At 45.1% G+C, this 25,381-nt stretch overlaps 1 protein-coding gene across 1 annotated transcript in view; it reads right to left on the minus strand.

The window, feature by feature from the left end:
* Nucleotides 1–16,002: 16,002 nt before the first annotated feature.
* Nucleotides 16,003–25,381, minus strand: part of ZW10 (zw10 kinetochore protein) — a 57,262-nt gene continuing 47,883 nt past the window's right edge. Inside the window, exons 15-16 of the mRNA XM_068240787.1 lie at nucleotides 17,912–18,114; nucleotides 16,003–16,169 (exon numbers count right to left, since the gene is read on the minus strand). Coding sequence (XP_068096888.1) covers nucleotides 16,049–16,169; nucleotides 17,912–18,114 — 324 coding nt within the window. The 3' untranslated portion in view covers nucleotides 16,003–16,048. The remainder of the gene's footprint in view (nucleotides 16,170–17,911; nucleotides 18,115–25,381) is intronic.

Raw genomic sequence — 25,381 nt, forward strand, 5'->3', positions numbered from 1 at the left:
CCATAAACCTCTTAATTCAGGTGTCTTTTAACCCTTCCAACAGTCTTTATTTGCTCATAAAGGCCATGTGTACCTTACCCTGCCGGTAGTAGTGGCCACAAATTATTATTATTTAGTATTTATATAGCGCCGACATATTACGCAGCGCTGTACAGTGTGTATATATATATATATATATATATATATATATATATATCTTGTCACTAACTGTCCCTCAAAGGAGCTCACAATCTAATCCCTACCATTGCCATATGTCTATATTATGTAGTGTAAGTACTGTAGTCTAGGGCCAATTTTTTTTTAGGGGGAGCCAATTAACTTATCCATATGTTTTCGGAATGTGGGAGGAAACCGGAGTGCCCGGAGGAAACCCACGCAGACACGGAGAGAACAAACAAACTCTTTGCAGATAGTGCCCTGGCTGGTATTCGAACCAGGGACCTAGCGCTGCAAGGCGAGAGCGCTAACCACTACGCCACCGTGCTGCCCAAAGAGTTAAACTCTCTGCAAAGAGGGGGGGGGGGGGGGGGTAGGTTTGGGTCTGTGCTTATTTTGAATTCTAGCCTTCTTTTATGCATACAGCTAAAGTTAACGTGAACAGGATAACATTATGGAGGTTAGAACTGAAAAGAACATTGCATAGCTATTATTAAACCCTCATAGCGGAAGCCTTTCCATAAACCCAGAGACCATTTCTTACTTACCTAAACTTTTCTTCAGCTTAATAATATTTGCATTATGTTCAAAATTACTTATTAATAAGCCCCCCCCCCTGAGAGTCAGCCTGAATGTTTACCAGGGAAGACTGAAACAACAAAGTACAGCACATTGTACTTATTCTTCTCCATTCTTGTACTTGTTTAAAACTGGAAAGTGAGTAAATAGCTCCATCTGGTGGTCACAATCTGTAACAACATTGTTTCCTGAAATCAGTTTGATTCCTAAAATTGAAGACTTTTTTTTCTAACTCTGGAAGTGGAAAGGTAGTCAGAACCTTCTTTCTGTCCTCACAGAATTTAGGTAAAGCTCTCCAACAAGTACAGTGAAAGCAACAAACAACACTTTAGATCATGGGTCCCCAAACGTTTTGGGTTGAGGGCCAGGTCAACATACTTCAGACTGCTGGGGGGCCGGAGTATACATAAAATGATGTCTTTGCGGGCCAGACAGTGAAGCATACCCAGGTGACAACCTGAAGTCCAATTAGACAGCAGTGTCACCTGATGTGGAATCTGATTGGAAACCAGCAAAATTACTGCTTTTTGGCTTCCACGTGGAAGGCTGGTGCCAGCACTGCTATTCTATATGTGGACCAACGATATTTAAAGATGTAGCTGACCGCATCTATAAGTAATACAATTTGTGTGTGGGGGGGCGGTAAAAAAGACTCAGGGGGCCGCATTCGGCCCACGGGCCTTAGTTTGAGGACCACTGCTTTAGATCCATAAAATTGTTGTTTGTTGCTGTCTTGTTCCTGTTGGAGAGCTTTCAGGTGCATCTTGGTAATTCTAGGAATAGGAAATGAAGGACCGCAATAAAGAAACAAGTGAACAAAGTAACAACAATTCCTAGAATTCCCAAGATGCACCTGAAAGCCATGAAAGCTCTCTGAACACACCATGGGAACATTTGCCCTACTTCCACTTGGATAGCAATGCTAATCCTTAAAGGAAAACTGTAAGGAGAGGGAGGGCTGTCATATTTATTTCCTTTTAAGCAATACCAATTGCCTGGCATCCTGTGATCTTGACTGTAATTCTTTTAGCCATAGACCCTGAACAAGCATGCAGCAAATCAGGTGTCTCTGACATATCTAACAAGATTAGCTGCATGCTTGTTTCTGGTGTGATTTAGACACTACTGCAGCCAAATAGTTCAGCAGGATAGCCAGGTAACTGGTATTGTTTAAAAGGTAATAAATATGACAGCCTTCATATTTCTATATTCTTCTCACTTCAGTTGTCCTTTTATATTTACCACATCACATCATGTCCCAGTACTCTCCCTCGCTGTAGTAGCCATTAAAGTCTATAAGACATGCCACATATCTTGGGGTGCACCGAATGTGATGGAAGTGCGCCAGGTGCCACAGAAGTAAACGCACAAGCAGTGTGTTACCCTGCGACACGCGGAAGCGCATCAGAAGTAGCATGTTAAGTCACCTGAGCTCTCTGCAAAATCACAATATGGACTTACCTGGGGCCACTTCCTGCAGCCCACGAGGTCCCCCAGCGTCCTCCTAGCTCCTCTCCCGGTCCCGCTGACAGCTCCATTATTCAGTGACTTCGGCCTGAAGTCGCTCGTGCACGTCCCTGCTACGCAGCATCACGCTGGCTGGCTTGAGAGTCATGCAGTTCAGTCTTAGAGAATCGTGCACGTGTAGGACTCTCACGCTGGCCAGCATGACTACGCGCAGCTTGCGTGGTGGGGATGCGCATGAGGGCCTTCAGGCCGAAGTCGCTGATTAACAGAGCTGCCAGTGGGACCAGGAGAGGACTTAGGAGGACCTTGCGGGCTATGGTGAAGTGTAGGAAGCCCCAGGTAAGTCCATATTGTGATTTTACAGAGAGCTTAGGGTCCCTTTAAAGTGAGTCTGAAATGAAATTAAAAAAAAAAAACATACCTCAGGAGAGGGAAGACTATAGAGCCTTGCCATTCCTCCTACAGTCCCTTCGTTCTAGCACTGTGTCGGCTCTCTGCCCCTATGAGAGGCTTCGGAAGTCTTTGGGAGCCTGCTTGTTAAGCCAGTTCCTTACTGCACAGGTGCAAGCACCCATTCTCAAGCACTTGTAACCCATCTTCAGTAGCACTTGGGCTCCCAAAGACTTCCGAAGCCTCCTGCTGTGGGGGATTTAAATGGGGGAGCCAGCCCTGGAATGAGCGAATTGAGAGAGGAGTGGAAAGGCTCTATAAGACCCAGAGCAGAGCCTTTCCTCTCCTTAGGCGAGTATCTTATTTATTTTTATTTTTTTTATTAGGCTTCAGACTCCCTTTAAAGGGAACCTTAACCTTAAAGCTGGTGTTGTTTAGAAGCAAATAAATATCGCAGCATCCTTAAAGGGAACCTTAACTCAAAAATAAATAAACCTTACCTGGGGTATCTACCAGCCCCCTGCAGCCATCCTGTGCCCTTGCAGTCACTCATGGCTCCTCCGGTCCCCCACCGCCAGCTAGTTTGGTTTTTGCCGACTGAGTCGGCAGGCAGCCACACGTACCTTTGCATGCATTCCCGCTGTTGCAGGAAGCTATCGCAGACATTAACACGTACATTTTTACGCATAAAAATGTACATGTTAATGTCCGCGATAGCTTCCTGCAGCAGCGGGAATGCGTGCAAAGGTACGTGTGGCTGCCTGCCGACTCAGAGTCGGCAAAAACCAAACTAGCTGGCGGTGGGGGACCAGAGGAACCATGAATGACTGCAAGGGCACAGGATGGCTGCAGGGGGCTAATAGATGCCCCAGAAAAGTGAAACTTTTTTTTTTTTTTTTAGTTAAGGTTCCCTTTAAGGATGCTGCGATATTTATTTGCTTCTAAACAATACCATCCTGCTGATCATTCTGGCATCAGTCGAATCCGAATCATACACCTGAAACCAGCATGCAGCTAATCTGCGGGTGGGGTGCAGGTAATTTTACCGCACCCCACCGCAGGGCAATGAAAGTCTATGGAGACTTTCACACTGGCGGGGTACAGCATGATGTGACAGAAGTGACGGTTTCACCACATCCCGACGCTCATACAGATCTACGTTAACGTGCGGTTCTGCATCGACGTGCGATGGACCAGACGTCATTATGGCGACACTTGTCAGTATGCAAACCCGCCGCAGGTTTTACACGTCACGCATGCGATGAAGCATATTTTTTGCAATATGCTTCCACGCACCTGATCGCATCGGCCACAGGAAGTCAACATCACTTCCTGATTGGCCACCTGCTAGATGAAGATTACAGTGTACTAATGCGGTAATCCCCGAAGGCCTGTTTTTGGCAGTGAGGTGCGGCCCCCAGGCCACACTGCTGCCGCCAATCTGCAGTGTGAAGCTGGCCTCAGGCTTTTTATCCAATTCGATGTCTGCAATTATAGATACACTCATTGTATGTTCAGCATGTTATTGCAGCAACCATTAGCATAGCAACCCCTTGATGAGACTGACCTTCATGCTGACTGAGGGGTGTTAAGATGTGTCTATACACTGGCTTTGTGGGAGTTTGAGCTAAGGAAATTTTGCTGCACCTGAAAAGCGTACCTATTTATGTGAAGATGCTATTGCTTTGTACACCACGGACAATATATTTATACAGTAGTTAAAAGGACTAAGAAATATATGGAAACCATTTATACACAATTACAGAGTACTAAGTCAAGACACAGAACATTTATATTGCTCTTTTCTCCTGGCTGTCTCAAAGTGCTTTAGGGTTGCAGCGCTCCACAAAAAAACAGGATCATTAGGGAGCCTTGCCCAAAGACACCTTACTGTTTTATGTACCGGCTTGGGCCAGGTTTGAACCTTGGTCAAGGGCTCAAATCCTACATCAAAGGCCTGACTTTATCAGTATGCTATCCAGCTGTACAAAGGGCAATTTTGAGATTATGTTACCAACAGAACAGAGAACTTGGCCAACACAGTCATTAAATCATTAAATGGGTACATGCTATTATGGTGTTGAGAAATAAGGATGAGCAAGATCCATTCTGTGAAAAGCAAAAGCCACCCAGAGAGAGGGAGGGTTTGGGGTGAGTAAGCAGGGGTTCACCCAACCAGGCTGCCACCTCCCTTCCGATGTGATCCATGCCGCTCTTCATCTTCTGACACTTCTGCCTTCTAAACTAATACTTTAGCAATGAAAGCAGAGTTGCCAGAAGATTGAGAACAGCAGGGATCTCATTGGAACAGAGGCAGTTGCCTAGGTGAGCGAATCCCTGCTTACACAGCCCAAACTCCCCTTCCTCTCCCAGTTGATTTCTCTTTTCACAGAATTGATCCCTTTTGTGAAGCTCTGTGCTGTTGCACTGATTTCCTGGCAATTTCTGTAGGTAATCACTTAATACAGAAGAAAGGCTCATTAATGTAAACCTGACAAGCCGAGATGTCTGGTATATTAATCCATGTAGTATCCGCATAGTTCTTACTCTGAAGACAACTACCACCTCGATTGCAGTGTGGCATGTTCTGACACAGTAACAGGGCCGGCCCTACTATAGGGGCAAAGGGGGCAATTGCTCCAGCATCAATAGGGGGCCCCAAAGTGTCCACATCACCCCACTAAATTATTTGTCTGAGACCCCCCTATCCCTGCATGCTCCCTCCTTCCCTTGTAGCATTATGGAGGCAGTGAGGACCGGCACAAACTCACCTTGTCCGAGTTCGGGGGGGCGCCCAGGTTACTTTTGCACCAGGTCCCCATTGTAGCTAGAACCAGCCCTGCACAGTAACACAGCATGCTGCGGAGCAGTGCTTTTCAGCGCTGCTAGATTTGGGCGCAGCCAGCGCCGCCATAGACTGTAATGGGAATCAGTCTATAGCGGCGCTCAGTGAGTAACGTCAGCTCCGTCAGAAGACGGAGCCAAACTTGCTTAAAAAACACAATAATTCAGCCTCCAGCAATCGCTGGAAGCCAAATTATTTCATTCCCCCACTATCCATGGCGGCCTGGAGGGGGAATAGTAATTAAAACGGCTCGGACTTGTGCAGAAGCAGGATCAGCCATATACCGGCTGTATTCTGTGCCCAAGTCTACTGGCGCCGATTTCAAATGTACTCGCATGCTGTGCATCAATCGGGTAGGGCGTGCATTAACAGTAAGGCATATTTCATTGTCCAGCATGCCTCACCGCATGGATGCACCACAACCGTGCGATACGACTTTTCAGATACATTGTGCTGCGAGGTCATGGCTAAGCAACTTGCTGAGCATGAAAGGGCCCTTATCCTAGCCAAGAAAACATGGCCAAGTCACCAACAAATAAAAATACATTTTCAAAAACCAAGAACCTTGAAGAAAAACTTTACCGGTGAAGCAGGGTGTTTTATCTTTGTAAAATGTGATGGGAAATTGTGAGTCAGTAAACATGCAGCTGCCTCCAGTGAGAAAACCAAGTCTGGCAATAAAACCTCCTTATAATCATGAAGATCATCACCACTTTGGTTTTATTGGACAAGCGGGCAATCAGAATGTTAAACGAGCAGCCAGTGGACTGTACAATCTGAAAGCTATTTTAATCCTCCATTAACTGCAGCTACAAAGAGAATGAGAAAACTTTTCTAACAATTTCAAGTCCATTGAGCCAAGAATCACTGCTACATAAAAATGTTACAGAACACCTACAGGTAAAAAAAAAAGTTTAATGAAAATATTAAACTTGTTTCTAAACTGTGCTGCTTACAACACTAGAAGTAATTCTGCTTTATATTAAACTCCCCACCCCCTGTAAATAAAGTGAAATGTAATATGAGGTCTTGGGATTCTGCAGGATAAGCAGAGATTTTTATAGCTGCTTGCAAGGATTTAGTTACTTAAAGGGACTCCGAGCACCTCTCAAGGGCATGCCTTTAAGTACTGCAAAGTACTTAAAGGGATGATGTAGGGGGGTCGGGGGAAAATGAGCTGAACTTACCCGGGGCTTCTAATGGTCCCCCGCAGACATCCTGTGTTGGCGCAGCCACTCACCGATGCTCCGGCCCCGCCTCACTTCTGGAATTTCAGACTTTAAAGTCAGAAAACCACTGCGCCTGCACACCCGTGTCCTCGCTCCCGCTGATGTCACCAGGAGTGTACTGCGTAGACACAGACCATACTGGGCCTGCGCTGTGCGCTCTTGATGACATCAGCGGGATCGAGGACACTGCAACGCAGGCGCAGTGGTTTTCAGACTTTAAAGTCTGAAATTCCAGAAGTGAACCGGAGGCGGGGCCGGAGCATCGGTGAGTGGCTGCGCCAACACAGGATGTCTGCGGGGGACCATTAGAAGCCCCGGGTAAGTTCAACTCATTTTCCCCCCGACACCCCTACAGTATCCCTTTAAAGATGCATACCTTTCTGTAGCGTGTGCTCTCCTCTTTCATTTGATGCACGAATCGCCATTTTACACCAAATAGTTTTCTTTCGATTTCAATTTAAAAATCGCAGCTGTCATCTTGGCTATGTAATAACTTCTGGTTCATCCCTGTCTGCTCGGTTAGAGAATTGCATCACTGCATGAAGCAGGAAGAGGAAGTGACATGCATGGTTATTGCAAGAGGCTCCTCCAGAGGGGTCATAGTACGACTTTGTTGGAAGTCGTCTGTCTTAAAGGCATACCCATGAGAGGTGCTCGGAGTCCCTTTAACACCACTTTTGGTTCTTGGACGCAAGTCTCACGTCTAAATTAGCTACAGTGCAGGTTCCTGGATGTGAGACTTGTAAATTAGAATGTAAATTAGTGACAGTTTAACATTACTAATGGTGACCCTTGTGTCACCTATACTTGGCCATAAAATTCATGGACACCTGTAATGGTTCACTTTAGCAACAGCTCTGGGACCCAGCGCTGTACAGATGCATCAAACTGTTGTTGCCTAGCACCACTGGGGCCCCCAAACTGTGTGCCCTATCGATCGCATGCAATCGCTACAGACGCACAGGCTGGAGATAATGGCGCGCTACACGCCCGACTAGTGATTAAATATGGCATGTATGGCATAGTTTTAACTGGGACAAGCCAAATAATGTATTTTGAGGAGTTTTAAAACTGTGGCACTTGTCACGTAAAAAGTTAGAAAGGGGGAAACATGAAACAATTTGTAATTTTTGCATGTAAGCCTACATTTTCCTCTATAAAATTGCCTGCGGAATTAAATACTTGAAAAATATTACCCAAAAACCCTAAAATGTCCTGAAAAAAAACAAACAATAGATATATCACTTTAATGGCATAGGCAATACAAAGTTATTGTCGTTTCAAAAGCGACTCAGCTGAAATGCCAAAATTGTCAGGAACATTAGGCCCGCCTTCTCACTGCAAATTGGTGGCAGCGGTGCCAAGGGCTGCAACGCACCGCCAAAAACAGGTCTTCGGGGATTACCGTGTTAGTACGTCCCGATCTGGCAGCCAGCCAAGCAGGAAGCTACGCTCACTTCATGTGGCCAATGCTAGCACGTGCTTGGAAGCTTATTGCAAAAAAATACACTTCTGCACATGCATGACGCGTAAAACCTGCGGCGGGTTTTCACACTGACACGCGGCGCCATAGACTTACATGACTTCCGGTTCACCGCACGTCGACGCAGAACCGCACGCCAACGCAGATCTGTCCGAGCGTTAGGAATGCGGCGAAAACTTCACTTTCATCACATCATACCGTACCACCTCAGTCTGAAAGTCTCCATAGACTTTCATTAACTTACGGTGGGGTGCGGAAAAATCGCCCCACTATGAAGGGGTCCTAAAGGGTAAAAACTCCAGAACCTGGAGTGGTTAAACTACGTACAGACCTGCAAATTTTGTATTTTTTTTTTTTTTGTTACTCAAGAAAGATTTTAGGACATCAAGAAAGATTTTTTTTTACATCAAGAAAATTTTATGAATGTATTGTTATGACTCATTTTACTGCTACAGTGGGATGCAAAAGTTTGGACAACCTTAACCTCCTTGGCGGTTATCCCGAACTCAGTTTGGGGTAAGCCGTCGGAGGATTTCTCAGGCCCTGGTGGGCCGATTTGCATAATTTTTTTTATTACACGCAGCTAGCACTTTGCTAGCTGCGTGTAACATCCGATCGCCGCTGCCCCCCCCCGACCCTTGCGCAGCCTGGCCAATCAGTGCCAGGCAGCGCTAAGGGGTGGATCAGGACTCCCCTGTGTGCCATGACGTGGATGACGTCATCCCGATCGTCGCCATGGCGACGGGGGAAGCCAAACAGGAAATCCCATTGTGAATGGGATTTCCTGTTTGCACTGATCGCCGGAGGCGATCGAAGGGGGTGGGGGGATGTCGCTGCACAGCGGCTATCATGTAGCTAGCAATAGGCTAGCTACATGATTAAAAAAAAATGTTTTTAAAAAGTGCTGCGCCGCCCTCCTGGCGATTTTTTTTGGAACGCCAGTGGGGTTAATTGTCATAATTTATGAGAAAAAATATATATAATACCTGCGCCTTTACATATCAATTATGCAATTTGGAGTTAATAAAATGTAAATTTATTCAAAATACACCAGTAGTCTTAAAAGTTAATCTCAATAAATCCCACACATAAATTCATACCTATTCAATAAATGCACTAATCAATACTGGCCAGTATCAAAGAACTTGCTGTGCACTGCAGTGCTAAAATATGAAAAAATGACTAAAAATGACTGAAGTCTCTTCCCTTGCTGACATACAGCTTCTTCTGAGAGTAATCAGTTTGGTATTATATAGTTCGCTGACATGCAACTTCTTCTAAAAATGATCAGTTGTTCCAATGGTAGGGTTAAGGAAGATGAAAGATGAAAAAATGACTAAAAAATACCTAGAAAATGACTAAAAAATGCCTAAAAAATGCCTAGAAAATGACTGAAGTTTCTTCCCTTGCTGACATACAGCTTCTTCTGAGAGTAATCAGTTTGGTATTATATAGTTCGCTGACATGCAACTTCTTCTAAAAATGATCAGTTGTTCCAATGGTAGGGTTAAGGCTTTTGATAGCCCACACACTCACGGTTCCGTTGCTTAGCTTGGATACTTCCTTTAGTATTCGTCCACTCAAGTCTGTAGCAGTTTTCTAGACTGGGGAGGAGTGGGTCAGGCTGCGTTCCCAGCAACTAACGATCGTTGTTACACAGGTCCCGGCCGGAGACCCGCTGCTTGAGGTTCGTGCAGCACACGGGGAGAGCTCCGATATGCGTGTTTGGAGTCCAAACACGCATATCGGAGCTCTCCCCGTGTGCTGCACGAACCTCAAGCAGCGGGTCTCCGGCCGGGACCTGTGTAACAACGATCGTTAGTTGCTGGGAACGCAGCCTGACCCACTCCTCCCCAGTCTAGAAAACTGCTACAGACTTGAGTGGACGAATACTAAAGGAAGTATCCAAGCTAAGCAACGGAACCGTGAGTGTGTGGGCTATCAAAAGCCTTAACCCTACCATTGGAACAACTGATCATTTTTAGAAGAAGTTGCATGTCAGCGAACTATATAATACCAAACTGATTACTCTCAGAAGAAGCTGTATGTCAGCAAGGGAAGAAACTTCAGTCATTTTCTAGGCATTTTTTAGGCATTTTTTAGTCATTTTCTAGGTATTTTTTAGTCATTTTTTCATCTTTCATCTTCCTTAACCCTACCATTGGAACAACTGATCATTTTTAGAAGAAGTTGCATGTCAGCGAACTATATAATACCAAACTGATTACTCTCAGAAGAAGCTGTATGTCAGCAAGGGAAGAGACTTCAGTCATTTTTAGTCATTTTTTCATATTTTAGCACTGCAGTGCACAGCAAGTTCTTTGATACTGGCCAGTATTGATTAGTGCATTTATTGAATAGGTATGAATTTATGTGTGGGATTTATTGAGATTAACTTTTAAGACTACTGGTGTATTTTGAATAAATTTACATTTTATTAACTCCAAATTGCATAATTGATATGTAAAGGCGCAGGTATTATATATATTTTTCTCATATATTGCTCGAAGGGGATGAGAGTGTAAAACCCCAATTAATTACCTTGCTGCCAATTAAGTGGAACTGTTTCACATTGAATTACAGCGCGGCGACATAACATTTTTAATTGTCATAATTTACCTGTATAAATCATTGGCTGTTACAATAAAAAATGTCAGTTAAGTATATCATATAGGAGACACACAGGGATATTTGAAAAGTGAAATGAAGATTATTGGATTTACAGAAAGTGTGCAATAATTGTTTAAACAAAATTAGGCAGGTGCATAAATTTGGGCACGACAAAAAAGAAATTGAATCAATATTTAGATCCTCCTTTTGCAGAAATTACAGCCTCTAAACGCTTCCTGTATGTTCGAATGAGAGTCTGGATTCTGGTTGAAGGTATTTTGGACTATTCCTCTTTATAAAACATCTCTAGTTCATTCAGGTTTGATGGCTTCCGAGCATGGACAGCTCTCTGTAACTCACACCACAGATGTTCAATTATATTCAGGTCTGAGGACTGAGATGGCCATTCCAGAATGTTGTACTTGTTCCTCTGCATGAATGCCTTAGTGGATTTTCAGCACTATTGAGGGTCATTGTCTTGTTGAAAGATCCAGCCCTGGCGCAGCTTCAGCTTTGTCACTGATTCCTGGACATTGGTCTCCAGAATATGCTGATACTGATTGGAATACATGCATCCCTCAACTTTGAGATTCCCAGTCCCTGTACTGGCACACAGCCCCACAGCATGATGGCACCACCATATTTTACTGTAGGTAGCAGGTGTTATTCTTGGAATGCTGTGTTCTTTTTCCTCCATGCACAATGCTTCTTGTAATGCCCAAATAACTCATCAGTCCACAGCACCTTATTCAAAAATGATGCTGCCTTGTCCAAATGTGGTTTAGCATACTTCAAGCGGCTCTGTTTGTGCTGTCGGCTTCCTCTGCATCACTCTCGCATACAGCAACTCCTTGTGTAAAGTGTGCCGAATGGTTGAACGATGCACAGTGACTCCATCTGCAGCAAGATGATGTTGTAGGTCTTTGGTGCTGGTCTGCGGGTTGACTGACTGTTCTCACCATTTGTCGCTTCTGTCTATCCAAGATTTTTCTTGGTATGCCATCTCGAGCCTTAACTGAGCCTGTGGTCTTCCATTTCCTCAATATGTTCTTAAAGGGGAACTAAGGAGAGAGATATATGGAGGCTGTCATGTTTATTTCCTTTTAAGCAATACAAGTTGCCTGGCAGCTCTGCTGATCCTCTGCCTCTAATACTATTAGCCATAACCCCTGAACAAGCATACAGCAGATCAGGTGTTTCAGACTTTAAAGTCAGATCTGACAAGACTTGCTGCATGCTTGTTTCTGGTTTTATTCAGATACTACTGCAGAGAAATAGACCAGCAGGGCTGCCAGGCAACTAGTATTGATTAAAAGGAAATAAATACGGCAGCCTCTGTATACCTCTTACTTCAGTTCCCCTTTAACTATGGAAACAGATAGCTGAAATCTGAGACAGCTTTCTGTATCCTTCCCCTAAACCATGATGGTGAACAATATTTGTCGTCAGGTCATTTGAGAGTTGTTTTGAGACCCTCATGTTATAATCATAAATGGATTCACCTGTGTATGTAGGTCAGGGGTCACTGAGCTTACCAAGCCAATTTGAGTTCCAATAATTAGTTCTAAAGATTTTGGAATCAATAAAATGACAACAGCACCCAAATGTATGCACCTGCCTAATTTTATTTAAACAATTATTGCACACATTCTGTAAATCCAATAAACTTCATTTCACTTCTCAAATATTACTGTGCGTCTCCATTCAACTGACATTTTTTATCGTAACAACCAACTATTTATACTGGAAAATCAGGACGATTAACAAGGTTGCCCAAACTTTCGCATCCCACTGTATGTATCCATTTATGTGTACTCGCTCTTTAACCACTTAACATCTCAGTCGTTTTCAGCTTATGCATCCGAGCAATGTTCACCTCCCATTCATTTAGCCTATAACTTTATCACTACTTATCACAATGAACTGATCTATATCTTGTTTTTTCCGCCACCAATTAGGCTTTCTTTGGGGGGTACATTTTGCTAAGAGCCACTTTATTGTAAATGCATTTTAACAGGAAGAATAAGAAAAAAAATGAAAAAATTCATTATTTGTCAGTTTTCGGCCATTATAGTTTTAAAATAATACATGCCTCCATAATTAAAACCCACGTATTGTTATTGCCCATTTGTCACGGTTATTTCACCATTTAAATTATGTCCCTATCACAATGTATCGCGACAATATTTTATTTGGAAATAAAAGAGCATTTTTTCCGTTTTGCATACATCACTATTTACAAGCTTATAAAAAAAAAAAAAAAGAGAGAAATATTTCATCTTTACATAGATATTTAAAAAGTTTAGACCCTTAGGTAAATATTTATGTGTTTGTTTTTTTTTATAGTAATTTTTTTTTTTTTTATTAAACATTTTATGTGGGCATTTTTGGAAGGGTGGGATATAAAAGTGTTTTATTTGGGGAAATATTGGTGTATTGTAATGTTTTTGGGTATTTACTTGTAGTTTTACTTTTTGGCCACAAGATGGCAATCTCGATTTTTTTTACATGACGTCACTCTAAGCGTACAATGTACGCTTAGAGGGACACAGCTTCAGAAAGAGCGAAGCTTCCGAGAGAAGCTGTCGCTTTTTCAGCGGGGGAGAGGAATCAATGATCGGGCTCCATAGCCCGACACATTGATTCCGTGGCTACCGACTCCGCGGCCGGGAGCGCGCGTGCACGCGCGCAATCGGCCGCGAGAGCGCGCCTGTCCTCGACGTTTTTATACGTCAAGGAGGACAAAGTGGTTAAAGGGACACTTAAGCCAGAAACAAAAAATGAGTTTTACTCACCTGGGGCTTCTACCAGCCCCCTGCAGCAGTCCTGTGCCCTCGCAGCCACTCACTGCTCTTCTGGTCCCCTGCTGCCACCTAGTTTTGTTTTTGCCGTCAGGACTGGCCACGCGTAGCTTTTTCCGCATTCCCCATTGCAATTAGTGCTATTGTGGGCCGCAATGCGTACCAAAATACGCGTTGCCGCATTACGCACGCATAGATATGCGGCAACGCGTATTTTCGTACGCGTTGCGGCCCGCAATAGCGATCATTAGTCGGGAATGCGGAAAAAGCTACGCGTGGCCAGTCTTGACAGGCCTGTCGGCAAAAACGAAACTAACTGGCAGCGGGGGACCAGAAGATTAGTGAGTGGCTGCGAGGGCACAGGACTGCTGCAGGGGGCTGGAAGAAGCCCCAGATGAGTAAAGCTAAATTTTGTTTTCTGACTTAAGGTTCACTTTGACAGGTGACGCCCATTTGGGCGGGCACATTTACCTTTATAACCTGTTGTGTATCACCTGTTTGTTAGCTATGACTAAGGAGCTATGCCTTTGCTCCGATACGCATGAGCTGTAATGCTGTTTGACCACAGATGCTGCAATAAAATAATCAGACTTTTATTTGACAACCGGTGTAGCGGGGTTCTTTCTTTACCAACTAATATGCTCATGGCTTGCCGGTTCCCTGCTCCCAGCTGTATGTCTGTGAGGTGGTTGTAGCAACTCGTTTCTGTGTTGATAGACCTGTGATTACTGTCACTAATCAGGAAATGATTCCTTGGGCGACAAACTGGGGACAGATACTGCAGAGACTCATTGCTAGCCTGAATGGAGGGGGGCCAGAAGGTTGACATTCAGGATCCAACAGCGACACTGGCCATATGCTCTTCACAAATTAGAATGGTGGATGACCATCGGCCAACTTTTATCTAATGTGTGTATGTAGAGCCCCCCCTTCCATTTTCCAGGGCTAGTTAATACTAGCACTGCTTATTACTATCCTTAGTATAGTAAATTGCATAAAGACCCAGAGCAATCCCCCCCCCAAATTGAGTAGGGGATGGGCGGCACCTATACCTTTATCCTATGTGTGAGGATTGTATATTGGGCATGATTTTAACTCGGGTCTGCAGTTAAGATTCTGGCGATTCCATGTACATCTACCTGTTTTCCAACCTTATAACGTGGGTTGTTACAGACTGGTTAGCCTTCCTTTTGCTTGCTATTGGAGACGGTCACCGCTTTGGATCCAAAGCACGGAGTGGTTTACGTGTTTAGAGAGACTATTGGTTTAATGTTTAAGCAAACATACATTATGTGCTGGATGTTTGGGATATTGTCTTTACCCAGCAGTGGTCACTGGCGTATTTCAGTTGACGGTGCTGATTAATCTTAAAAAAAAAAACGAAGAATATGCTGATTACATCAGAAAGAGGGAGCATTTGCCTTCAAGAGAAATCATAACCAAGTTTTGAACTCCATCTCAATCAGTAGCTGGTACCTCCCCCCATGAGAAACCTTTTCCTTTTCTTAAACGGATCATCAGGGGGCTCTGTATGGCTGATATTGTGGTGAAACCCCTCCCACAGTGTGATGTCAGGACCATGGTGCTGACATCACACTGTGGGAACCTTGCTGCATTGTGGGAAATAACTGTTTCCAACTGCCAAAAAAAAGCAAGCAGCAGCTACTTCCATTGACATCACCTGCCAGCAGTAAAAATGTCACAATTTGATAAATGTCAATGTAAATCAGGGAGAGGAAAGATCTTACAATGGGCAAACGCTGACTAAATCCTTTATACACAATTATTGTAAAAATGAAGTAATTTTGTTCATTACATTATTTTCACTAGAGTTCCTCTTTAACCTTCCTGGCGGTAAGCCCGAGCTGAGCTCGGGCTATGCCGCCGGAAGGCACCGCTCAGGCCCCGCTGGGCCGATTTGCATAATTTTTTTTTTCCTGCACGCAGCTAGCACTTTGCAAGCTGCGTGCAGTGCCCGATCGCCGCCGCTACCCGCCGATCCGCCGCTATCCGTCGCGCCGCAGCCGCCCCCCCCCCCCCAGACCCCGTGCGCTGCCTGGCCAATCAGTGCCAGGCAGCTCTATGGGGTGGATCGGAATCCCCTATGACGTCACGACGTCGTTGACGTCATCCCGCCCTGTCGCCATGGCGACGGGGGAAGCCCTCCAGGAGATTCCGTTCTTTGAACGGGATCTCCTGATCGCCGATGGCGATCGGAGGGGCTGGGGGGATGCCGCTGAGCAGCGGCTATCATGTAGCGAGACTTTGTCTCGCTACATGAAAAAAAAAAAATTTAAAAAAAAAAGATTTGCTGCCCCCTGGCGATTTTTTAGCAAACCGCCAGGAGGGTTAAGGTTGTGATGACTGCACAGCAGTAGATTTTAACACAATCAGAAGCACCAGTCTTTTTTTTTTTCTTTTTTATAAGAATGTAATCTCACAGAAAAATATGTACATTTTATTAACATATACAATACAGAGACCAGAGTTACTTAATTCTGGCTAAAGCTGCTGCCCGTCTGTCTGTATTCTGGAAAAGGGCTCTTATCAGGCTCTTCACTTCATTTGTGGAGAACTCTGTAGCAAGAGGTCCTTTGCCATCAGCCCACCTGAGGATTGAGAAAGAACATCAAATAAGTCCCAAGCAGCTTCCAAAGTAACATGCAAACAGCTAAAATAGAACATACAAGTAGAGAGAGTGACTTCCACACAAATAAAAGAAAGAGCACTGCATTTGGGCAAACAGAGTAATCTTACCACCCATTCAGTCAGGTGTTATGCTATGTGCACACACTAGATTAAACTTGGCAAGTACAGGACAACTGTAACTGTAAAGCCCCATCTACACAATATGATTCTTTGTGCGATTTGATTATGATTCTATTTACGATTCGATTAAATCCAACATTTCAGATCACGATTCGATATTGCTATACAATGGCAAATCAAATTGAATCGAATCCCGATCGGACATGTCGGATCGTAAATAGAATTGTAATCAAATCACACAAAGAATCGTACCGTGTAGATGGGGCTTAAGAGGGATATGGAGGCTGTCATATGAATTTAAAATGTATATAGTCATACCAGTTGCATGATCCTCTGCCTCTAATCCTTTTAGCCATAGACCCTGAGCAAGCATGCAGCAGATTATTTTCAGATCTGACAAGATTAGCTACATGCTTGTTTCTAGTGTAAATTCATCCACTACTGCAGCCAAATAGTTCAGCAGGACTGCCAAGCAACTGGTATGGTTTAATCACTTCAGGACGAGAACAATTTTCACATATCAGCGCTGCTCCCATTGATTCCCCAATAACTGTATTACTTCTTATCACAGCTAAATGATCTACATATTTTTTTAATTTACATTTTTTTTTTTTTTTTAGGAAAAATTAGGCTTTCAGCGTGTGAAAATTGTTTAGTAAATACATAAGACAGGGCAAATCTAACACAGGCGCCCAAAGATAGGTAATGTGATGAAGCAAAAAATAATAATAAAGGTGGAGGGAGGTGTCATTACTACTCCAGATAGAAGAATCCAAACCACACTGTAAACGTAAAAAAAAAAAAAAAAAAAAATATTCAGCATGATTAAAAAGGACAACGCGTTTCACAGGCCTCAACCAGAAGCGAATTTCTGGCGTCCATGCTTGTTACCATATTTTAAAGGTACTTGTATGGACCTGAAGAAGCGGGCTGAGACCCGTGAAACGCCTTGTCCTTTTAAACGTGCTGGATAAAAAAAATATTTTTTACATTAAGCCTGTGGGTTGGGTTCTTCTATCTTGAGTGGTACAGATACCTCCCTCCACCTTATTAATTTTTGTTTCATCAGATTACCTATCTTTGGGCGCCTCCACCCCCCAGTACTACAAATTACATCTCCTTTGGAGGTGTTCACCTTCCAGGTTGGTGCTATCTACAACCAAGAAGGACAACCAGGAGTGCGACCATCCAGTTCCAGTAGGACCTGGAATACTGCGCGGGGACGGTTATTTCCCCGTTGGTTATATTGCAGGGGCTGCAGCCCACCTTTGTGAGTATAAATACTCTTAAACTGCAATCTAACATTTAATACCCCATAATACTACACTAATTGGCTCCTGGTATCTCCTTGTCATACAGGTGCCCGTGGTATCCCCACAGCAACAACCTTTTCTACACTTTAAAAAGAGGTGAGAGGTCATATTGAAAGCTGCCATATTTATTATCTTTTAAACATTATCAATTGCCTGGCAGTCCTGCCTGGTATTGTTTAAAAAGGAAATAAATATGGCAGCCTCCATATTCTTCTCACTTCAGTTGTCCTTTAACGCTCCACAATCTATTATTGAATTCAGAAATCTACCTGTCAACTATCTCCTGCAGATTTGCTTGCAGGATGATCATGAGTTCTTTAAATTTCATCCACTTCTGTACATAGATTGGCACTTCTTCCTGGAACTTTTTGTTTTTGGCATCTTCAGGAAGTGGTGTGAACACAAGTGGTCCTTCCTCAATCATGGTGCGACACAGCGTGTACAGACGCTCTCCATCTTCTGTGGAGATGTCCTAAAAAGAGAGTCACATTTTATAAGCTATTCAAGCAACACTAAATGCATTTGAAGCTGTAACTGACTACCTAGTGACAACACTGGCAGGTGCACAATTACAAACCATTTTAACTTTCTGTCGCTAAACTGGAACTCTGTCTATCTGCTAAATGTCGAAGAAGTCGGCTATCACTAGTTACACTGCAGTTCTGAAACTCAAAGTAGTCCGAGTCCTACAGCGCAAAACGGTGGTCGGAAGTGCTCTGTCCATGATGTAATTGTGGCACCATACGCAGAGCGCTCCCCCGTGGTCGCGCGCTGTAGGACGCATGCTGCCGTGCTAGTTCCTGCACACTAGTTCCTGCACACTGAAGCCTCTGGCGACCCAGAAGAGGCTGCCGGGGTCTTTAAGTAACAAAGGAGGGGGACACAGGAGAAGGGGGGGGGGGGGGAAGAGAGCAGTGGCCATCAGAAAAGCTCCCCATACAGGACGGATCCCCCAGTTTCTCCTTATCCCTTCAGCTCTGGTATCCTTTAATTTGGCCACAAATCTCCTCAGTTTACATTTTGTACTAAATAAATGTATTTCATGTTTTCATAATTATTTTTCTAAAATAATAAAAGGGGAAAATATGCATTCTGGAATTGTAACCAACCTACTACAGAGACCTCTGCAAATATTCCTCATCATTTTCACATTCAGCACATTTAACATAATGTGCAGCTTGAAACCGATCAATACAATAACATATGGTAATTGCAAAGGGGAGAGAAAAAAAAAAAATTAAATTTAACCACTTGAGGACCACAGTCTTTCTACCCCTTAAAGAGACACTGAAGCGAGAATAATTCTCGCTTCAGAGCTCATAGTTAGCAGGGGCACGTGTGCCCCTGCTAAAACGCCGCTATCCCGCGGCTAAACGGGGGTCCCTTCAGCCCCCAACCAACCACCCCCCCCCCCGCAAAATCAACTACCAAATTGGTCGTAGATTTTGCTGCTCCTAGAGGCAGGGCTAACGGCTGCAGCCCTGCCTCCAGTCACATCTATCAGCGGAGCATCGCCGCCTTTCCCCCGTCCCTCTCAGCGAAGGAAGACTGAGAGGGGAGGGGGAGAGGTGGAGATACGCGCTGACAGACGCCCGTGGGGCAGGGCTGCGGTGGTTAGCCCTGCCTCAATCCGGAAGAGATCCCCCGCTGCTCGGAGGGGATTTCGGGGGCTCAGGGACCCTCGTTTAGCCGTGGGATAGCGGCGGTTTAGCAGGGGCACACATGCCCCTGCTAACCATTAGCTCTGAAGCGAGATTTATTCTCGCTTCAGAGTCCCTTTAAGGACCAGAGCCTTTTTCTCCATTCAGACCACTGCAGCTTTCACGGTTTATTGACATGAATTTTGTCAAAAAAAAAAAAAAGACTTTTTTAACTTTCTGTGCTGACAAAAAAATAAAATCTTCTATGAACTCACCATACACCATACCTTTGGGTGTCTTCTTTCTAAAATGGGGTAATTTGTGGGGTTCCTATACTGCCCTGGCATTTTAGGGGCCCTAAACCATGAGTAGTCTTGAAACCAAATGTCGCAAAATGACCTGTGAAATCCTAATTGGACTTTGGGCCCCTTAGCGCGCTTAGGGTGCAAAAAAGTGCCACACATGTGGTACCGCTGTACTCGGGAGGAGTAGTATAATGTGTTTTGTGGTGTATTTTTACACATACCCATGCTGGGTGGGAGAAATATCTCTGTAAATGACAATTTGATTTTTTTTTTTTTTACACACAATTGTCCATTTACAGAGAGATTTCACCCAACCAGCATGGGTATGTGTAAAAATACACCCCAAAACACATTATACTACTTCTCCTGAGTATGGCGATATGACGTGTGACACTTTTGCAGCCTAGGTGCGCTAAGGAGCCCAACATCCTATTCACAGGTCATTTTGAGGCATTTGTTTTCTAGACTACTTCTCACGGTTTATAGCCCCTAAAATGCCAGGGCAGTATAGGAGCCCCACAAGTGACCCCATTTTAGAAAGACACCCCAAGGTATTCCGTTAGGTGTATGGTGAGTTCATAGAAGAATTTATTTTATGTCACAAGTTAGTGAAAAATGACACTTTGTGAAAAAAACTATAAAAATCAATTTCCGCTAACTTTTGACAAACAATAAAATCTATTAACTCGTCATACATCTAACAGAATACCTTGGGGTGTCTTTTTTTTCTAAAAAGGGGTCACTTGTGGGGTTCCTATACTGCCCTGGCATTTTACGGGCCCAAAACTGTGTAGTCTGGAAACCAAATGTCTCAAAATGACTGTTCAGGGGTATAAGCATCTGCAAATTTTGATGACAGGTGGTCTATGAGGGGGCGAATTTTGTGGAACCGGTCATAAGCAGGGTGGCCTTTTAGATGACAGGTTGTATTGGGCCTGATCTGATGGATAGGAGTGCTAGGGGGGTGACAGGAGGTGATTGATGGGTGTCTCAGGGGGTGGTTAGAGGGGAAAATAGATGCAATCAATGCACTGGGGAGGTGATCGGAAGGGGGTCTGAGGGGGATCTGAGGGTTTGGCCGAGTGATCAGGAGCCCACACGGGGCAAATTAGGGCCTGATCTGATGGGTAGGTGTGCTAGGGGGTGACAGGAGGTGATTGATGGGTGTCTCAAGGTGTGATTAGTGGGGGGAATAGATGCAAGCAATGCACTGGCGAGGTGATCAGGGCTGGGGTCTGAGGGTGTGGGCGGGTGATTGGGTGCCCTAGGGGCACATAGGGGTCTAATCTGATGGGTAGCAGTGACAGGGGGTGATTGATGGGTAATTAGTGGGCGTTTAGAGGAGAGAACAGATGCAATGCACTTGGGAGGTGATCTGACGGTGGGTCTGCAGGCGATCGGATGGTGTGGGTGGGTGATCAGATTGCCTGCAAGGGGCAGGTTAGGGGCTGATTGATGGGTGGCAGTGACAGGGGGTGATTGATGGGTGGCAGAGACAGGGGGTGATTGAAGGGTGATTGATAGGTGATTGACAGGTGATCAGTGGGTTATTACAGGGAAGAACAGATGTAATTAATGCACTGGCGAATTGATAAGGGGGGGTCTGAGGGCAATCTGAGCATGTGGGCGGGTGATTGGGTGCCCGCAAGGGGCAGATTAGGGTCTGCCCCTTGCGGGGGAACCTCTGCACCTCAACAAACAACTCCGTCCAGGTCATAAAGTTTGCGGATGACACCACCATCCTTGGCCTTATAGATGGGAGTGACGAACGAGCCTACCGCCAACAGATTGAGAACATCTGCAACTGGTGCAGGGAAAACAAGCTGGTTCTGAACACAGCTAAAACCGCAGAACTGATCATCGATTTCAGAAAAGGCCACCCCGTACTCCCCCCGGTCCTCATCGAAGGCACTGAGGTTGCCAGGGTCCCGCACGCACGTTTCCTAGGCACCACCATATCCGGTGACCTAAGGTGGGAGGCAAATGCCACAATGATCCAGAAGAAGGCCCAACAAAGACTGTTTTTCCTACGTCAGCTGAAAAAGTTTGGAATGTCGCAAGATATTATGACCTGCTTCTACTCTGTTGCCATTGAGTCAATACTTTGCTCTTCCATCATCGTATGGTATGCAGGGGCCTCTGCGAATGTCAGGTCCAGATTACAAAGGGTTATTAAGTCTGCGGAAAGGATCATCGGTACGCCCCTTCCACCACTCAACCCCCTCTACTTCTCTAGGCTGCGCTCTATGGCCGCTAGGATAGCAAGAGACCCCACTCACCCTAGCAACTGCTACTTCAAACTTCTCCCCTTAGGCCGCCGCTACAGGTCCTTACCCACCAGGACCACTAGACACAGAAACACCTTCTTCCCTCAGGCCATTGATGATCTCAACCTTCCCTCCGAATCACACTCCCTTGCTCCAGCGTTCACACCTGGGTAGACGTCCGCCGACGTCACATCTCCTTAAGGGGTCTCGACCTACTAAGTATTCTATTGTCTTCCTGTGCTACTGTTGCATATCTGTTAGTCTACATTACTATATATCTTGTCTTGTGTACTACTTGAGCTGTCTGTGCTAAAAATAATTCCATGTACAAACCCCTGTACTTGGCCATTAAACTTGATTCTGATCGGATAGGTAACAGTGACAGGTGGTGATAGGGGGTCATTGATGGGTAATTAGTGGGTGTTTAGAGAAGAGAACAGATGTAAACAATACACTTGAGAGGTGATTTGACGGCGGGGTTTTGCGGGCGATCTAATGGTGTGGGTGGGTGATCAGATTGCCCGCAAGGGGCAGGTTAGGTGCTGATTTAATGGGTGGCAGTGACAGGGGGTGATTGATGGGTGATAGGTGATTGGCAGGTGATTGACAGGTGATCAGTGGGTTATTACAGGGAAGAACAGATGTAATTAATGCACTGGCGAATTGATAAGGGGGGGGGGGGGGTCTGAGGGCAATCTGAGCGTGTGGGCGGGTGGTTGGGTGCCCGCAAGGGGCAGATTAGGGTCTGATCTGATGGGTAACAGTGACAGGTGGTGATAGTGGGTTATTGATGGGTGATTGACGGGTAATTAGTTGGTGTTTAGAGAAGAGAACAGATGTAAACAATACACTTGGGAGGTGATTTGACGGCGGGTTTGCGGGCGATCTAATGGTGTGGGTGGGTGATCAGATTGCCCGCAAGGGGCAGGCTAGGGGCTGATTGATGGGTGGCAGCGACAGGGGGTGATTGACAGGTGATCAGGGGGGATAGATGCATACAGTACATGGGGGGGGGGGGTCTGGGGAGAATCTGAGGGGTGGGGGGGGGGGGGATCAGGAGTCCCCAGGGGGCAGTTTAGGGAATTTCAAAAAAAATAGCGTTGACAGATAGTGACAGGGAGTGATTGATGGGTTATTAGGGGGGGTGATTGGGTGCAAACAGTGTTCTGGGGGGGGGGGGGGGGAAGTCTGAAGGGTGGGCGATCAGGGGGCGGGGGGGGGGCAGATCAGTATGTTTAGGTGCAGACTAGGGTGGCTGCAGCCTGCCCTGGTGGTCCCTCGGACACTGGGACCACCAGGGCAGGAGGCAGCCTGTATAATACACTTTGTATACATTACAAAGTGTATTATACACTTTGTAGCGGCGTTCACGGGGTTAACAACCCGCCTGCGCTTCCGAACGGCCGGCGAGTTGTCGTCGCGGGTGGGCTGAGCCAGTTGCCGGGGGAAGCGCGCGTCATCAATGACACGATCGCTCCCCCGGCATGCCGAAAGGACGCAACGCCCTTTGCCGCCGCCCATCGGCTGTGGGCGGTCGGCAACTGGTCAATGTTGCACACTCAGGTAGGTGATCATGAAATTACATTTGATTCTTGTGCAAAACTGAAAATTATATGGAAATTAATCAATGCTCATGAAAACCATTCAGGTATAAACAAGTTGATGAACTGTGCCGATTGAGATTCAGAATGCTGCAGCCATGTGAGTGGTTTTACAATGTTTAGTAGGAAAAAGTAGCATCATCTTGTTCTGAAAGCCTTCTAAGGGATTCCATATTTTTTCCCCAAACTACTATCCTTATAATCCAATGCTGTACACCCCCACACCTCGAAGGGTCTTCATCTGCATACGTATATGTATGCCGCTTGTTTGCTGGGTGCAGGGTGAGACGAATGACGACTCACCCTGCTGCCGTTTAAAGCCCCGGCAGTGTAAAATACTATTGCCCCTCCGAGTCGTCACAATTCGGAAGGAGATTTAAGTCCCCCCTGCCATGGGGCGCCTAGTTTCAGCGCTAAGCACCGTAACCACCTACCTTGCCACATCTTTTGTGGTGACATAACCCAATCAAATACTACAGACAGCAGGGAGAGGCGGTGATCAGCAGGGATTGACGAGCGAAGAGGCAGAGCTACAGCCCTAAGCTCTGCCTCAATCAGGAAGCTCTACCCGCAGTTAGCACAGGGGATTCGGGGGGTATAAACCCCTCGTTTTGCCGTGAGGACGCGGCGTTTTAGCACTAGCTATAGTGCTTAACATTAATAAAAGTTAAAAGCATAGATTTTATTTGGCTTCAGAGTCTCTTTAAGAGGTTTCCTGCAGCCACCAGTGCTAAAACAATACATGCAATAGTGGCCACCGCCACAGAGAGGGTTAACCCTTGATGACAGAAGGCCGAAACCAGAATGGGTGTGAAAAACAGGCAATTGATGTGCAACTTTACTGATCACTTTTATGTGCTGATGTGCGCATTCATGCATTAGGGTCCTGTGTGCAAGGACCTTAAATGTAAGTTGTTTTTATCTGATGTTTTTAGCAATGGAAATTAAATGCTTTAAACCCAAGACATTAGCCAATTGCATATGTTATCTCTATGGTGGCGGCCACAATTGTGTGTACTGGTGGCTGCAGGATATCTTTATACTCTGATGCAACGCTGAGGATTTGATTGTTTTTAACTATTTAGGCAGTATAAAATTTAGCTTTTATTGACCATTTGTTAATTATAATGACACAGCTCTAGCCTTATACTATCCCTATGTTTAACAGATCACACCGATCAGGGTCACAGCAGACTCTAGACTAGGCTCCAGATGGCAGTCCAGCTCTGCATTAAGTTTTGGTTGTGTTATATTCCTCCCTCCAAACTGCTTCAGTGACCCTTGTAATCCAACTAGATCCCGAGGCACTGCCACTCCCCCACCTGGTGATATGGCTGTATGGGCACAGGCAGTCCAGCGGATCCACTTCAATACAAGCAGCAAGCAGGCACAGCTTCTATACAATTCGCCAGAAACACATGCTGCGCAGAATGGCAGCAAAGCATTTCACAGCAGCAGGTGTGTTCCCTTGACAAACAATGGCTAAAGCTACATCTAGTGATGTGTTGTGCTTACACATCCACAAGATGAGTAACTGTGTATACTCAAATCCTAAAAAAAAAATAAATCTGAAAAATAGCATGACCTCCAGATGATGCAGAATTACTGATATGACACAGTAAAACCTTGTTTCCCCCCCCCCCCCCTTTTTTTTTTTACTGCTCCTATAGCGCTCCCCCCCCCCCCCCCAGGTTATGACACTTGTGTAACGATGACATGTGTCCCCTGATTACAGCTGGGAGTGTTGGGAATTGCTGTGCATGGGTTGATATACTGTATACAGTTAATTGTAATTTAAAAAGATTGTCAGGGAGTAAGATTTGCCCTTTTCTACTCAATCTTTAAATGAATAAAAAAAACTCTGCTGTTTGGTCTAGCCTAATCTATTGCAGTTGGTGATCGAAGAACAATCTAGGGCAGGGCAAA

This window comes from Hyperolius riggenbachi, chromosome 6 (genome assembly GCF_040937935.1).
Source record: "Hyperolius riggenbachi isolate aHypRig1 chromosome 6, aHypRig1.pri, whole genome shotgun sequence".
NCBI lineage: Eukaryota > Metazoa > Chordata > Amphibia > Anura > Hyperoliidae > Hyperolius > Hyperolius riggenbachi.